Genomic DNA, 16,748 nt, shown 5'->3' with positions numbered 1-16,748 from the left:
GGAACACTGATGTATAATTACAAAAGAATAAAAACAAATTAAGTAAGAAATATGAAAAAAGGTAGAGTGGAAAAACGTGTGTGTTCTGGATGTGTAATGTAACTTTCTTACAGAATAGTTTACTCTAGACGTTTTGTGTCGCATCAAACACTATTAGAGTAACTGCTATAATAATTTTAATATGCTGCTCAACTCCATCATTAGAACACAAAATCTCTTCAATTACAAAAAAAGGCCCATTTCCAGAAGTTTTTATTTATTTAGATGCAGCCCGTTATGATGAAATGCAAAACTGTGCCCGTTCATACAGCATACTGCAAACATTCAAGGTACAGACAGTAAAAAAAAAAAAAAGAAGTGGTTGCTGCAGTCTTTCTATTTGATCGAAGCTCATGAAATATTTCCAAACAAATCTAATCCAACGGAAGATATCACAATGTAGTCTCTTTAACATTATTGCTGCTGTTGTGGTTGTTGTTAAAAATAAGGAACACAACAGTCTCTCTCTCTCTCTCTCTCTCTCTCTCTCTCTCTCTTTTTTTTGTCACTGATGATCAGCTTTTCAATTTTGGACCACTCCTCTCTATCATCTTAACAACAATCACCTTCAAATGTTTATTGTTGTCATGTGCAAATATTAAGCTCAAGTAATAGACATATAGACATTTGTCTGTGTATTTTATAAGACCCTGTAGATAGATCTCAATGGCTGGTGAAAGCCAACGTAAAATTTCATAAAATATAGTCAATTTTTTCAAAAAGATAATTCATCTGACAAGAAGACTTCGCGGCAATTGGATTTTTGTATTTTTTAATATTTATGGTATGTGAAATTCAGATCTTAAATATCCATCGTGAAAGCAGTTAAATGCAACTCTCAAAAACTCCTGAGAAAATCAACTTTGAAGTACTCTGAATGTGTTTAACAACCTAAAGTAACGTACAGATTTTGACAGGCAGGTAGATTGCTCACCCGCGACATGGGCAGCCTTGGTTAGATTCCTGTCCGATACAAATGTTTAAACAATGGTGCATGTTTTATGAGCACTTCCATGAAGCATAAAATATACATATAATGTAATAGATAAAAATCTACTCGCCAAGTGGCAGCAGGAGAATAGTCTTATTTATGCAAGCTTTCAGAGCCAATGGGTTTTACAAACTCTACATCTTTTCCTACCCCTTTCCAGTCTTTTTCCTTCACCCTTCTTCCTTCCTCTTCAACCCTTCTGACGGAAGAAAGAGCCATTGGCTCCAAAATCTTGCATCTGTAAAACCTTTATATCCGTGTTTTCCTGCCACAGCATGTGTATAGGTTTTTTAATCTATCCAATTATATTATATTGTAAAAAACTGATTATTTTCATTGTTATAGAATACACACAAGTGGAAAAAAATCTGTAGTGCTACAGTCTGGTAATTACTGGACCTAGTCTCATTTCGGCTACTATTTATCGAATTCTTACATCATTTAAATATAATATTCATCAAATATATGCTGATTAATACATATCTAATTGCCATTTTTATGAAAAAGGAATGTCTTCTTATTTCTAATTATATATCAATTACAAAAATCCAGCTTTCATTGCTAGTACAAATTCTTAATTACCAATCTTTTATAAAAAATTTGTTAAGGAAGGTTGCTTAAATTTAAAAAAATTACAAAATAAACATTTTTTTTTTCATTTTGATGTATTTTACACTTCACAGACATGTTCATAGAACTTTAATATTTGTTAAAAATTTGCCCCACCCTGGAATCAAACATAGGGCATCCACGTGGTAAGCGAGCATTCTACCGAAGAGCCACACAGCCGGTTGAAAAACGGATTTTACTTTAGCGTGTTAAACAAGCTTGAAAAGAATTTTTGGGAGCTGCGTCTAACTGCTTAATCTGATTGCTGTGTGATCTCCTTGTGAGAAAAATATCAAATTATGGGACAGAACTGCTGGCCAGTAATTACACAGAGGAGGCATATTTCAGTGCTGTCAACAGATACATATAGAAGTACATACACTATTCTAGTTTTCAGAATTAATAGTTCCACCATTATGGATGAGAAAGGGATGGACTGGGGAAGGTAAAAAAAGGAATTATTAGTACATACTTTTACAAGTGTTTATTGGCAGTACTATAATTTCGCCTCGTGAACTGGCCAAAAATCTGCCTCACGATTTTAGAAAATTTAGCTGCATCTACAATGGTTTATACTGTCAAAGCATTTTAACTACTGCTGCTAAAAACTGAAGCTTATTTCTAATAAGGGGAGTTTCATTTTAGCCACTAAGGTTTTTTTTTTTTTTTTATCTATATTCTCATCTTCAGGTAGAAATTCCATGATGCTCATGTAATTGATGCACAAGACATGCTGGTTCAAGCTGCAGATGCTGCAGAATGTGGCTCATACGCGAGTACACAGGCAAAATAGTAACAAAGAAACCACCCCGTCCTCACAACAGAAGTTAATGAAGTGGACTGAGAATATGGAAAGTATTGAGAATATAATTTTTGTTCACAAGTACATTCTGAATATTGAAAACTAATAATGTTTCTCTAACTTAATTTGAAAAAGCAGCTTACCATTGTACACAATGTCATTTCTAATATTTTTTGCTAATATCACATATAATTGATCACAATAAATCACAGTGATATAACAGTTGTGACTGTGATGAAGTGTCTAGCAATTCACAACAGAAACACATACATAAAACAGCATTTGATGTAGAATGAAGTTACTGATTTTGTGGCCCACAAATTCTGTAAATCATGTTATCTGGTTGAACTGCGGCTTCCTTTGTAGTCTCTGAATTTCTTCGGCTGCCTTGTAGATACTGACTGCTAATATATTCTGAATTTCTTGCACCATTATCACATTGTTTGCAAATTTAGATAAAAAAAATATCTTTCCTATTTCCAGTGATGATTTTTCAGAAATTGGAAGGTCGTACCTGGAAGCGCAATATGCCAACACCATCTATGCTAAAATTATAGGTCTATGGCTACATGTTCGCCCAGATATGTCCCAGCCACCATGGTCACATTTCTTTTAGTGACCACCAAATAGTAATGGGAAGGACAATATTAGATTTATAGACTGCTCATGCTAACTGACCTAAGTTCCAACAACAGTTGCTTCCAAGGATGTTGTGGAGCACCTTGGAAATAAAAATGACACTATTTATTTATTCATACACTTCTTACCAAACACAGAGAATTTTTAGAATCTGTGAAAGAATAATAAACAAATTTTTCATTTAAATTTTAAAGTTTGAGAAAGATCTGTGTTCATGAACAACAACAATTATGGAAAGGAAAGATTGCTACTCACCATAAAGATGACACGTTGAGCTGCATACAGTCACAACGAAAAGACTTAACAGCTTTCAGCCAAAGCCTTCTTGAGAAAGGAAAATGCACTTGCATTCACACAAGCAAGCACAATGTCTCTGACACATTCTGGTTGGAGGTCATCTGTGCCTAAGGTGTGCTTGTTTGTGTAAATGTGCAAGTGTTTTCCTTTCTAAAAAAGGCTCTGGCTGTAAGGTTGATATATGTAACAATCTTTTGATTGTTCCTGTCTGCAACTCAACATGTCATCTTTATGGTGAGTAGCAATATATCCTTTTCATAACTGTTGATATTCCAACCTGGACTTTCCTACGTTCATGAACAGTTGGTGAAAGGCAGCCTACCTTTTATTCATGAACGAAGGCACTGAAAATCATGTTGTGGACCTTCCAAGTTTTCTGCACTCACTTGATCTCGACAGAGCAATGGATAAATCACTGGTCTCATATTCTGGAGATCAGGTTGAAGTATGTATTTGTCCATAATAAATAAATAAATGTCGTGTGACTAGGGCCTCCCGTCAGGCACACCGTTCAATGGGTGCAAGTCTTTCGATTTGATGCCACTTCGGCAACTTGCGTGTCGATGGGGATGAAATGATGATGATTGGGACAACACAACAACCAGTCCCTGTGCGGAGAAAATCTCCAACCCAGCCGGGAATCGACATTCTGTTGCACTGACCACTCAACTACCGGGGGAGAGGAGGGGGAGGGGGGGGGGGCGCGGACTGTCCATAATGATTTTACATTCCTTAAAGTAAGGGACTCAAGATGTATACCAGTATAATAAATAAATCAAAGTAACAGTTGATTTCTTCTGTTATCCATGTCTACCAATTAACAACGAAAATTCTACGGATCTCATCTGTGGGATGATCATTCCTCATTTTGCAATAAAAACTACTTTTTTGGGTGAATGTTAACATTTTCTTGCATAATGAAAGAATCGTGGTCCTTCCGTTGTGATACACAGCCATGGAATATGACCAATAATGAGTTTTTGTGCCTCAGTATTTTGACGAGATACTACTATAATTGTGTAAGTTCCATATTTCCATATCCAAAAAGTCAGTCTTCTATAATTTTGAATATGGGAATACAAAACTGATATGATTTTTACAGTATCTCAATAAAACACATCATCACAAAAGCTTCCTAGCCTTGGCCAAAACAGATAAATGAAGCTGTGCAGATTACTTGTGTTCAGATATAAGAAATAAGTTAATAACACTACATATACTGGTAATAGCAATATAAATAAAAATATAAGCACCCTGTTTATCATTTCATTTGCAGAACTGTCAATCCAAACCCAAGATTTGGGTTTTTAAGTGATTTAAAGAGTCCAATGATGAAGGTTACTACAATACAGGAACTGTCCCATTTCACATCTGCCAGATTGTACATTGTACTAGATTCACAAGGTAGCATCTGAATGCTCAACATCTGTCAGCTAGCTGCTTTACCACTAACACTGTCTGATAATAAGTACTTATGACACCATCTTTTGTAGCCATAAAGATTTTTCTTCCTGGCTATAGTTTCCACATTTCTTACTTATGTGCTTGCAGAATTTGAAATAAATACTATTTAAATAATGCAGGAGGAGTATGAGCCTTTAACATCAAAACACAATAAAATCTACCATAATTCAGTGCTCTTTGTTTGCTTAGAAAGTCAGACAATTAAAAATAAATTTAAACAATGTATGAAAGTTTAAGTGAGGTCCTTACCAAAGTGATTTGGATTTATCACCTCCATCAGCTTTCCCACAATGTATTCCCACAACTTAGGAAGCTTGGAAGGGAGATCTTTGCCAAAATAGGATGCTATGGATGTCAAAGCATATGATGCACCACGTCGCTGTATTTTATTTTGTTTTTGAGTCTGTTGAAGAAATGAATCACAGTTACTGAATATTCTGTTGATGAACTTACATTTACAAATGTTATCTGAAACCTTATACAGTTAATATGTACACACATCAACAATTACTTTGATAATGCATGACTGTCAACTTGGAGTTTTCACCATCTTGGTCAGTTTTGTTAAAGGTGTCACTCGTGCCCCAGACATGAGTCCTTGTCCCCTTAATAGCAGTCCTCTCAGCTCCTCCCCCCCCCCCCCTCAAAAATACTTTAGATGAAAATTATTTACTGAGTATGCAAAAAGGCATGCAGCATTAAGATAAACCTGTCATCAACACAAATATTGGTTTGAACATTGCAGCACTTTGTTAGTCACCATCTGATTGGAGGAGGCATGTGTCTCCCTCTGACCTTTGGACAGACTTGCCCAGCCAGTTTAACATAGAATCTGAAACGCATTGCAACCTACCATTTTTCACATGTACAAGTCATTGCCAAAGGTGAAATATAATGGTAAGAAGATTTTTTGGTTTGTGGGATTTGTAATCCGACATTTAGCCACTGAGCCTGATACATTTTCCTACTAAATTTTGCTTAGTTTTCTGGATCATTCAGTCACTCATAGTCTGCAAACTCTCTGGCAAACTGCTTCTTCATTGGAATGTGGCTGCAGTTTATCTCCCAGAATTGTTTCAGCTACTCCATAATTTTTAATCTTATGAGAAACCACATGCAGAAAACATTTAACTACAATAATATTATGTTAATGATGGAAGCTGAAGAAACTATAACAATTTTAACAACAATATTAATAATAATAAAAAATTTTGAGGCATACATAACTTTTATTTATTTACTTAATATTGACGTTGAATGGCCTTTACTGGACCAGTTAAGGCAATTTCATAAAATGGATTTTTCAGTTTTCTGTTGGCCTCAGTATTATTTGTGGTGTCTCCGCCAGACACGACACTTGCTAGGCGGTAGCCTTTAAATCAGCCGCGGTCCGATAGTATACGTCGGACCCACGTGTCACCGCTATCAGTGATTGCAGACCGAGCGCCACCATACGGCAGGTCTAGAGAGACTTCCTAGCACTCACCCCAGTTGTACAACCGACTTTGCTAGCGATGGTTCACTGACAAAATACGCTCTCAATTGCCGAGATGATTGTTAGCCTAGCCTTCAGCTACGTCATTTGCTACGACCTAGCAAGGTGCCAGTACCAGTTACTATTGATACTGTAATCATGTACTGGCAAGAGTGACACTCATCATTAATGGATTAAAGTTAAGTATTCCACCTGCTACGTCCGTTTTTCTAAAGTCTTAATTTCCTTGTCCTGTTCCAGACCTCATGTCAGCCTGCGTGAGGTAAAACGCGTGCCTTTCGGCTTCCTCTAGTACCCGGTGTTGGCTCTCCTGCCAACCCACAACATTGGCAACGAGGCAACACCGCGTTCGTAACTACACTGCCCTGATTTACTTGTGTAATGGCTTCGCCACCATCTCCAGATGTACTGTCCGAATTTTATCACTTACAGAATCAGCAGACGCAGGCTTTACTGGATGCCCTTGGACAGCTCGTCCAGGGTCAACGTGCAATGCAAAACGATGCGGCAGCCGCCGCTCCACTGCTAACGCAGCCACAACACGCAGTTGCACCAACTTTTCGTCCTTTTGATGCTGCCCTGGAAAGCTGGACGGAGTGGTCATGCCAATTTGGATTCCATCTCACCGCCTACAGAATTCAAGGTAACGAGCGGCAGCCTTTTTTATTGTCCTCCGTAGGGGCACACATGTACCGTGTGATAGTCAAATTATTTCCCCGACGCGACGTAGCAACTCTGTCCTATGACAAAATTTTGTCTGCATTAGATGCATATTTCAAAGAATCAGTCAACGTAGTTGCCAAACGGTATACCTTCTTTCGTACAAAACGTACGGCAGGTCAGTCTAATCGGGAGTGAGTTGCAACCTTGCAAGGCCTTACAAGGGATTGTACTATGGTACGTGATGCAATTGCACAGAATGTTTCTGATGTTCATATAAGGAAACAGATTTTGAAACTAGTAAATCCCTCCCTTCAACAAGTGATGGACATATTGGATCGGTAGGACACACTTGACTTTGCTCAGGAATCATTTGAAACTTCGCCACCCGTGTGTCAGGTTAACCGGCCTGCCGGGTGAGCTGCACGGAACAGTAAACAGTCCTTGCGCCCGACCGCGCCGCTGCCGCCAGGCTCTCAGCCATGTGTACCGCGCCGGCAAGCAAATGCAGTGCTAAAATCATGCCCGCGGTGTGCTACTAGACATTCGCGTGAGAATTGCCCGTCACGCCAAGCTATTTGCTTTTACTGTAATAAAAAAGGACATGTTCAAAGTGTTTGCCAGAAAAAGCTCAGATCAGAAACTCAACATCATTCCAGGCCCTTTGCTTCGCGCCAGAAATGGAATCGAACCAAGGATACTCAGGCTCGTGAAACTTCGCCCATGGAAATTCATATAGTCAATTCCGTTCCGCTCAGTGCCACTCTCTCCAACGGTGACTGTGTTCGTCCCACAAATAATGTGCGTCGACATCGCAGGAACTCCCGTCAAGTCACAGATGTTGAAGTTGAAAGTGTCGCATTCTCGGGAGAACGCGTTATTGCTCTTTCTGTCCTCGTATCGCTCTCAGCCCCGAGATGGTCGCTCGCCGGCTGAGTTGCTCCACGGTCGCCCTCATCGAACCTTGATGTCTTTGCTACATCCGCCGCATCAGGTTCCTGTGCAGTGGCAGACACCTGCTTTTGCTCCAGGCGATGTTGTCTACTACCGCAACTATCGAGGTTCACGGCGTTCGCTCAAAGGGTGCATTCTTCGCTGCCTCGGCCGCGCTATGTATCTGGTTTTGGGGGCCTCTGGTGAGGTGCGTCGGCATCTCAATCAGCTGCGCCTCTGTCGTCGCACGGGATCTGCCGCTCCCCGTCTGCTTTCAGCGATGGTGCCGTCCGGTCAGCGCCCTGGGGACCCATCTACTGGCTCGCCTCAGCCCCAGGTGTTACCGATGCTGCCTTCCATTTTGCCCCATGGCGACGCCCGCAGTTGACGCGTCGCTGCAACCACCGGGCGCCTCCCTGGGTCAGGCACCGCTGATCGCTTCCTGTGACCAGTTGTCCTCAGACATGGAACTCTTGTCCGCTCCGGAGCATATGTCGTCTTCGCCCGTCGGGTGCCCCGGTCCGATGGAAGTCGACCCTTCGGCCCCTCCTGTCTCTCTGCGGGCGCATACACCGCATGTTGGCGTGCACCCTGGAGCAGGATTTCAGGCGTTTCCTAGCTCCCCGCGGTCCGAATGGCATGGGGCGGGTGGCACAGCCTCGCCTGTTGTTAGGCTCCCCACCTCGTCGCATATGTCAACATGGGGTCCTCCCCACGGCGGGCGGAAGCCTTATGCCACAACCGTGCGCCGATTTGCGGGGGAGGAATGTGGTGTCACCGCCAGACACCACACTTGCTAGGTGGTAGCCTTTAAATCGGCCGCGGTCCGATAGTATACGTCGGACCCGCGTGTCACCACTATCAGTGATTGCAAACCGAGCGCCGCCACACGGCAGGTCTAGAGAGACTTCCTAGCACTCGCCCCAGTTGTACAACAGACTTTGCTAGCGATGGTTCACTGACAAAATATGCTCTCATTTGCCGAGACGATAGTTAGCCTAGCCTTCAGCTACGTCACTTGCTACGACCTAGCAAGGTGCCAGTACCAGTTACTATTGATACTGTAATCATGTACCGTCAAGAGCGACACTCATCATTAATGGATTAAAGTTAAGTATTCCACCAGCTATGTCCGTTTTTCTAAAGTTTAATTTCCTTGTCCTGTTCCAGACCTCACGCCAGCCTGCGTGAGCTAAAACGCGTGCCTTTCGGCTTCCTCTAGTACCCGGTGTTGGCTCTCCTGCCAACCCACAACACTATTTCTCTCTCTCAGATCTCAACTTTCTTTCTCTGTCTGAAATCACACTTCTCATTATCTGTTGCTGACCTTAGTTTGCTGACTGGTTTGTTCATCTCAGAGTTTTATTTTATTTTTTTTTTATTTTGACTGTCTTGTTTTTTAAATCTTCTACTGTAATTTGTAGTTACCTGATAACATAACTTCCTTGATTTCTGTGACCCATCTAACATAGTTTTTACTTTTCCATGACATCTATCATTCTCCTAATGATTACATTTTCTGTTATTCTTATTAGACGTCTAAGGAAAGTAAAGAATTTGTTCCTAACAATCCTCATTACTGGTTCCATTTTCTTGCACATAGGAAGCTAATCACTAGTATCTGTTTGCTTGCTATTTTTGACTATACACATTCTGATTAGTGTTCTTTCTATCTGTTTATGCAGTGTACATTGTTTTGGTAATAGTTTCACTTTCATGTTATTCGTGATTCTGTAACTGTTTTATAATATTTTAATTTTGTGGCAATTGAGAGGCCTTTACTGCTGTGGGCTACTTGCTGATATACTGGGCCTTGGTACATTGTTTCTTTTATTATGCAACATTGGCTTTTCATTGAGAATATAGTCTATGATTACTCCAATTTTTTTAATTTAGACTGTGATATCAATTTCATGTTATGATTTGTTTTTAAAAGTGGTGGGTCATTAACGTAATTTGTTTTCTTGAAGGATATTTCCATCTCGTATTTCCCGATTTAACTCATTGTCAAGTTCCTGAATGTCATTGGACAACAGAGCTAGCTCCTCAGTGAATCCCAAGCAGTTAAAATTTATTTTGTCTTTGGATCTTACAATTTTGACCTTTTTTTGGGGGTGGGGGTGGTGCGTGGTTACTGTGGTACCTTCCTTTCATTAGATATTCCTATCTTTCTCTCAGCACATATTCCAACCCACAGTTGAACAGCACTGATTAAATGCCATCTTCCTGTCTTAAGCCATGTTTCTCCTCTGAATTCAATTTTTACACTGTGTTGGCTAAAGTTAAGTTCAACAAATTTCAGTAATTTTGAATGAGTCCTACATCTATCAAGATTTTCAATACTGAAGGTCTGCTGACACAATTTTATGCCCTCTTATACTCCAACTCTACTATTTTATAAGTTTTATCATCATCTCCAGTTATTCCTCATTTCACGCACACAATTTGGATCAACCACAAATTAAGGTGGCTAGAATAAGGTTCTTGTTACCAGAATGCAGTTAAATCTGATGATGATGAAACTGAAGAGGCTACACAATGTGTTCAGCCACAACTGTAATTATGATTATGACCATCATTACCACCAAGATGAACTAACCACATTCACATAAATTGATCTGGTAGCAGAGAAACAAATGTGAGATACATTATGAGCCACAAACAAGAATTTTTATGAAAAAAATTATTGACTGCTCAAAGAGAATTTTGCACCATTATCCACGTCAGTTCTCTTTTGACCATAAGAAATTGTGTAAAGGAGGTGCAAGTAAACCTGCAACATTAAATCAACAGAGTGCACTTTGTCTCCAGCTGTTGACATGTCAATGTAGCTCGTGTACACTGTACAGCCTGCCAACATATCTCGAAGGGTCATTTGAAGCTTAGACCAGGTATGGCAAGGAAGGATATTAGAACAGGAAGTTGTCTGTCAAAGTAATATACACAAATAGCAACACCAAATGAACATTCAACCACTATCATAAGACTCAAAACATTCTAGATCTGATCAGCTGACGACTACAAATAAATTATGGCTTATACATAACTCAAAAACTAAGTGCTGCCTTTTTGCAGGAAACTGAGGGAGCTGGGTCAATACAGATGGTATGCAACTGTATCCACACAATCAATGTGTGTTACAGGCACCCATTGCAAACAACAGTACAACCCCCAACCCCCCTCCCCACCTTGATCGATGGCATCCGGATCTCTTTACTAGGTTCAGCACTTTTCTGAATTCTGGCAAACATTGCAGGGCAGTCTGGAGGAGGCCAAGTACCAATGCATGCCTTGAGCATGCAGTTTCCGGATTTTTCAGGGAGTTGGGTCATTCTCGTTTTTGGCTTGTATCATTTACAGACTTCAGACACTTCTTACACTATTGAGGGTAATGTGAGGGTTGTGCAGTATAGGAACAGAATCCTCCAAACCACTGTCTAGCCCCACAATCACCATTTTAGCAATTGGATTCGTCTCTGAAGACAAAAATGCTTCAGCACACCTCATCCATTCATGAACTTCTTTCTTCAGGAGACAAGAATCAAACGAATGGAACTGCCTGCACTACACGCATTTCCTCGAAGAAAAAGGCCCAATAGTAGTAGATGTGGTAAATCCAACCCACACCGTGACTTTCTCGTCATGCAATGGAGTTTCCACGACAGTTCTAGGATTTTCGGTAGCCCAAATTCTGCAGTTGTGGGCATTGACAGACCCTCGGAGCGTCAAATGAGCTTTGGTTGAGTAACGTGTTGTGGACCAACAATCATCATCTTCTGCCACCTTTTGAAACGCCCACACCGCAAATGCCCTCCGCTTCACTAAATCACCAGGTAACAGTTGATGATGCCGATGGATTTTGTACGGATAGCATCGGAGGGTACGCCTCAGTGCCAACCAAACAGTAGTGTATCGAATGCTGATGCGACGTGCGACTGCATGAGTGCTGACTTCCCTGTGCATAGACGAACCCGCTACAGTCTCCATTTCTTCCTGAACTGTCTCAGCAGCATTAGGCCTTGTGCTCTGTCAGCCACTATGGGGTCTATCGTCTCAACAACCCACCACAGCTGCATTTGTCAACAGACCTTTACCCGTTAGACTCCCCTTCCTATGGTGAGAGGATTGTAACGCTGAACTAGCACATTCACCATTCTGATAATACAGCTTCACTAAAAGTGCCTTTTCAGGTAACGTCAACATGCTGCAACTGCTGGCGCATCTGATTCTCTCTCTCATTACAGCTCCTTTTATACACGATTGTCATGCGCAGTCGCTGACGTTTTGCTGTCCAGCGCCATCTGTTGGACATTTTGTTTTTGTTCTAATAAAACCCACATGTCATTTCAAGCATGTGTGTCAATTTTTACCTCTCTATCTACATTATTCCATGGTTTATTAAGTTTTCAAATTTAAACTGTGCCTCAGAACATTCCTGAAGCGAAGTCTTGATCCTGCAGCATTTCTTCATTTTCAAGCGTCGTCTTGGCATTCCTTGTAGCACTTCTTGCTTCTTTGGTAACTTGAAGAGCAAATCTTTCAGCTTCATGCATCTGTTGTATGTCACATGCAAGCAATTTATCTTCCATATTAGAGCCACATTTTATGTCTAAATTTCTCAGGACTTCCAACCTTCCTATTACACCATCATTGAAACATATCACTGCATCTATTACACCAACTTTTAATGTATTTAGTCCTACAAAAACATTCTTGGGTAATCTTTCCCATATGCAATGGCTGAAACTTTCATTTGTATTCTAAGTCCTCCCATGAAGATATTTACTAAGCAAAACAGGATCACTCAGGTCTCTAAAAATTGGTTTTATTTCATTCATAGCAGGCTCAGGAAGAGAATGCTTATGATGGTACATTTGACCACTTTCTTTTGCTTTTTGGTAACCACACCAAGAATCTGCTCCTTTAGGGCAAAGTTTGTGAACAGGATGGTCATCTGTGGACAACTTAAGAAAGTAGGTGGCCCATACAGCTTTTCTCATTGCTGTGACATCATTCAGAGGTGCAGTTTGTCTAATGACCAATCCATAATAACTCTGACGCAGGTCTATTTCAGTTTCTGACAATCTGCCTCAGCCAGACAGAGAGTTTCCATCAGATAGCAACTATCCTTTCATTTCTCTCATAGCTTTCTCAATCTAGCACCTATCCTCTTTTGCACATGTCCACAACACTCCAGTTTTGTTATCAAGGTATCACCATAAACATTGAACTTATTAATTTTATTGAAAGCTTTCGAGTCCGCATCGCCTAGGTACTCCATATATCTAATGTCATAAATGGGCACCGACCTCTGAAATACGTTAAAGAGCTCCATTACACTCCATACTTCCATTGTAACAATCATAATTCTTAGAATACTGATGTTCGATATGTCCTTCAGCGTTACCATGGCAGGTGTGGCAGTACTTAAGACAAGGACTCGACATCAACAACTTTTCCATTCTCCAGAGAAGTAGCACTTACAACATCATTCAAGGAAAGATGTCTTCGATGTTCCCATGTCCCATCAAGTGCAACAGCAACGTCCCTGTTTCTTCAACTAGATGGTTTGGACATAATCATCACGGCACCTAAAAGTATTTTTATGTACTTGCTGAACCTACTGGGAGAAGGAGGAAGGTCCATCAAACCACAAAACGTTTGAGCAGCCATTTTTCCTTTTCCTATTGTACGCACTACATATACTAACTTCAAATTCACATCATATGAATTATGTACAATGTTCAAAGTCATTTTCGGGGTAAATTTATTGCAGGATCTACACAGAACAACTAATTTTGGCGTTAAGCCCTTCCTGCTACTTTGTTGTTCAGTTATTTCCAGGCAGCCTACATCATCATATTGTTTACATTTCTCCACTTCCTGTACTGAAGAAGATAAGATTCCCACATCAACAAGAACAAATCCACTACAAACAGCGTCATTGTTAACACAAAAATTTGAATCATCAGGAGGCATACCATGTGGGAGTTTCTTCCCTGAAGAACTGATAACATAGGTTACTTTACACAGCATGGCTTGCTTTGTTTGTGAACTGGTTATCACGGAATTTCCTTTTATTGAATTTCTTGATGCGTGGCATAGTTTGTACTTATTGCACATTAAAGGATATGTACTTCCACAAATATATGTAGCACTTGGGCAACAAACATCCAGTAACACATGAACAAGCTGCTTCAGTGAAACAAAAGTAAATACTAGCAAAGACAATCATTTACAGACACTAGAAACGTGCATGGTTATCAACAGATACAATGTATCATATATATAATCACTGGAAACAGAAAGTTCACAGTTCTTTTCGAAATTATACTGGTTTCTGTAACAGAAATAAAGGGCGTGTGGCGACATACATGACCGTAACTTTAAAATTTGCTATATATAGGTCATTTTTCATTTGAAACCCTACAATGTATCTATCAATGTAATCATGAAAGACTTTAGAATTTAATAAAGTCATAAAAAACTTAGATTTTTCCACGATTTATAGGTACCCTGTATCCTTAAGAGACTTGAGCACCAATGTCTCAACAACCTTGTGGACAGTTAGCCATGTAGGATCCAAATATATTACTAAGAACACAGTACAGCAACACAGTATTGAATGTTGACTGTCAACAGATTTATATTTCACAGATGGGCACTTCCAAACAAACTGGCTCTGTTTTAATTACAGTATGTCCCTCTATAGTAAAGTTCTTTCTTCTTCTTTTTTTTTTTAATATAACTTATTATTTTCTTTTCTTATTCCCTTAAGCCCATACATGTTAATGAAGTGAAAAAAAAATTCTGACTAGTTTACTTATGTGAAAAATTCATTATCTAATACAGCCTGGTGGCAGTTTTTTGAAGAATGACAGTCAAAATATATACAAAACATTATCGATGTGGTCTTAAATGAAAAGTGACAGAAAACTTATTAATTAGCTTGTTGTTACTGAAGACGAATTAAGGATTACAACATTCACATCAATAAAGATAATAATTCGAGACGTACTCGGCACCACATTAGTTTCTAGGTGTAATAATACTGGTGTAAGAACTGTGTTGCGCTCTCTTAATAAAAAGTTAAAGAAAGTTCTGATAATAATGTAACACATACAGCATCCTCAGTTGCGAAGAGTTCTTCTAGGGGAATATCTGTTACGGGTGGTCTACCAGGACCACGGTTGCCAACAGAGTTTGATCTCCGAAATGCTGCTCTTTCAGCTGACTGTAAAGAAAAAGAATATAAACAATCTGAAAACCAGAGAGACGTGTCCAACATTACCAAAATATGTATTTCATTTTCTTTGTTCCTCAAAGACAAGATCATAGATACCCTTTGCTGATTCAGAAGTGTGAGGATGCCAACATAATTATTAGCAAAGCTAGTAGGTGTGCCAGTGCGAGAACCTTCCCCCAAGCTCTCAGTACCACTGTCATTACTTGTCCCTTCAGTAGCCTGAAAATGAAAAAGACAGCAGTTAGTTCAGTGTCTCAAGTTCTGCATCACATCACTTGGTCAGAAACACTAAAGTGGAACTTCAATTTTATGTTTTATGCAATTCTAGAACATAAATATGTAGTCTCTGTGAAAAGCCGATTACATTAATGCTAAAAATTACCTGATTTTACATTTCTTCCTAGTAATATTTACCTTGATTCTACATTCTTACCCAACGTCTCACTTGGCTTTGTCCTGTTTTCTTCGTATCGCCATTTGATGTGACTCAACGAGTTATAAGTAGCATAAAAGATACATGGGGCAGAGTTAAGGGAATATTTTAGGCCACAGCAGGGAGGGGAGACTTAAAAGAGGAAATGCTGACATTATTCATGATCGGCATTGCCAACAAAAGCTGCAATGTTTAGCATCACCACAAAATAATGATACAACTACTGCTACATTGTGTCAGCAATGTAAAAGCATGGCTCTTGGTGCGAAGTGTTTTGGACCACGCCAATATGTGATGAAGAGGCCCAACTGCCACATTTTCTTGTGCAGCTTATAGCTCAGCCTTGTCTTTTTGCATGTATTTCTGATGTACTTTTTATATGTATTTCTGATGTGCTGTATTCAGCAACAATATCAACCTTTTAAATTCAAACCCCGAGTCTTGAAGAATATGCTCGGTCAGAATCAAGGAAACATTGGCCATTTCCAGGTAGGGAGCTCTTATTGGCTGACAATTTGTTACATCACTCAACAGCCAGCGTAGCCACCACGCCACACTAACACACGTAAAATGAGCTTGCCTGCTGGATTTGTGGAGAGGGGGAGTGGTCCTTCAATGATGGGAGTGCAGTTAAGAGTCAAAGCATTTTGTTAAGTGCTCAAATATACTTTTCATGGAGAGCACGTGCTATGGCAGAGATGTCACATGGAAATAGAACAAGGGTATGTGATAGCACATTTTAAAGACTTTCGTGTTCAAATCTGACACAATACAGTTGCAACAACTATATATACAACTCACATACGGTATATACTTTGCACCACACACTGTAGATTGTCAAGATTGGTAGCAGCGATAGAATGCATGAAGCGAAACTGTAGCGCCTGGGCTTTCTTTTAAATTTGCATTTTACATAGTGCACAGAAATTCATTGAGCCAATTTCTAATAGTGTAACATCAATTGACGAAATAAATTCATTTTTTTATGTGTCTATTTCTCTCTCACACTTTGACAGGGTAGAGAATATGAAGTGTGGTGAGCATATGAAGTGCAGCTCATAAGAGAAATGTTAAACAATAACAAAATGGTGACAAAGTATGTCATCAAGCAGATGTCCACGTTTATGCTTATGGTTTAAC

The 16,748-nt window shown here is 39.8% G+C and overlaps 1 protein-coding gene across 1 annotated transcript in view; it reads right to left on the bottom strand.

Annotated features, from left to right (window-relative positions):
• Positions 1-16,748, bottom strand: part of LOC126457585 (TATA-binding protein-associated factor 172) — a 291,210-nt gene that overhangs the window by 156,391 nt on the left and 118,071 nt on the right. Inside the window, exons 19-21 of the mRNA XM_050094016.1 lie at positions 15,272-15,394; positions 15,053-15,163; positions 5,091-5,244 (exon numbers count right to left, since the gene is read on the bottom strand). Of these exons, the coding sequence (XP_049949973.1) occupies positions 5,091-5,244; positions 15,053-15,163; positions 15,272-15,394 (388 nt within the window). The remainder of the gene's footprint in view (positions 1-5,090; positions 5,245-15,052; positions 15,164-15,271; positions 15,395-16,748) is intronic.

The sequence above is a fragment of the Schistocerca serialis genome, chromosome 2 (genome assembly GCF_023864345.2).
Source record: "Schistocerca serialis cubense isolate TAMUIC-IGC-003099 chromosome 2, iqSchSeri2.2, whole genome shotgun sequence".
NCBI classification, from domain to species: Eukaryota; Metazoa; Arthropoda; class Insecta; order Orthoptera; family Acrididae; genus Schistocerca; species Schistocerca serialis.
Note: the sequence above shows the minus strand (reverse complement) of the source record. Positions and strands in the feature narration are given on the sequence as shown.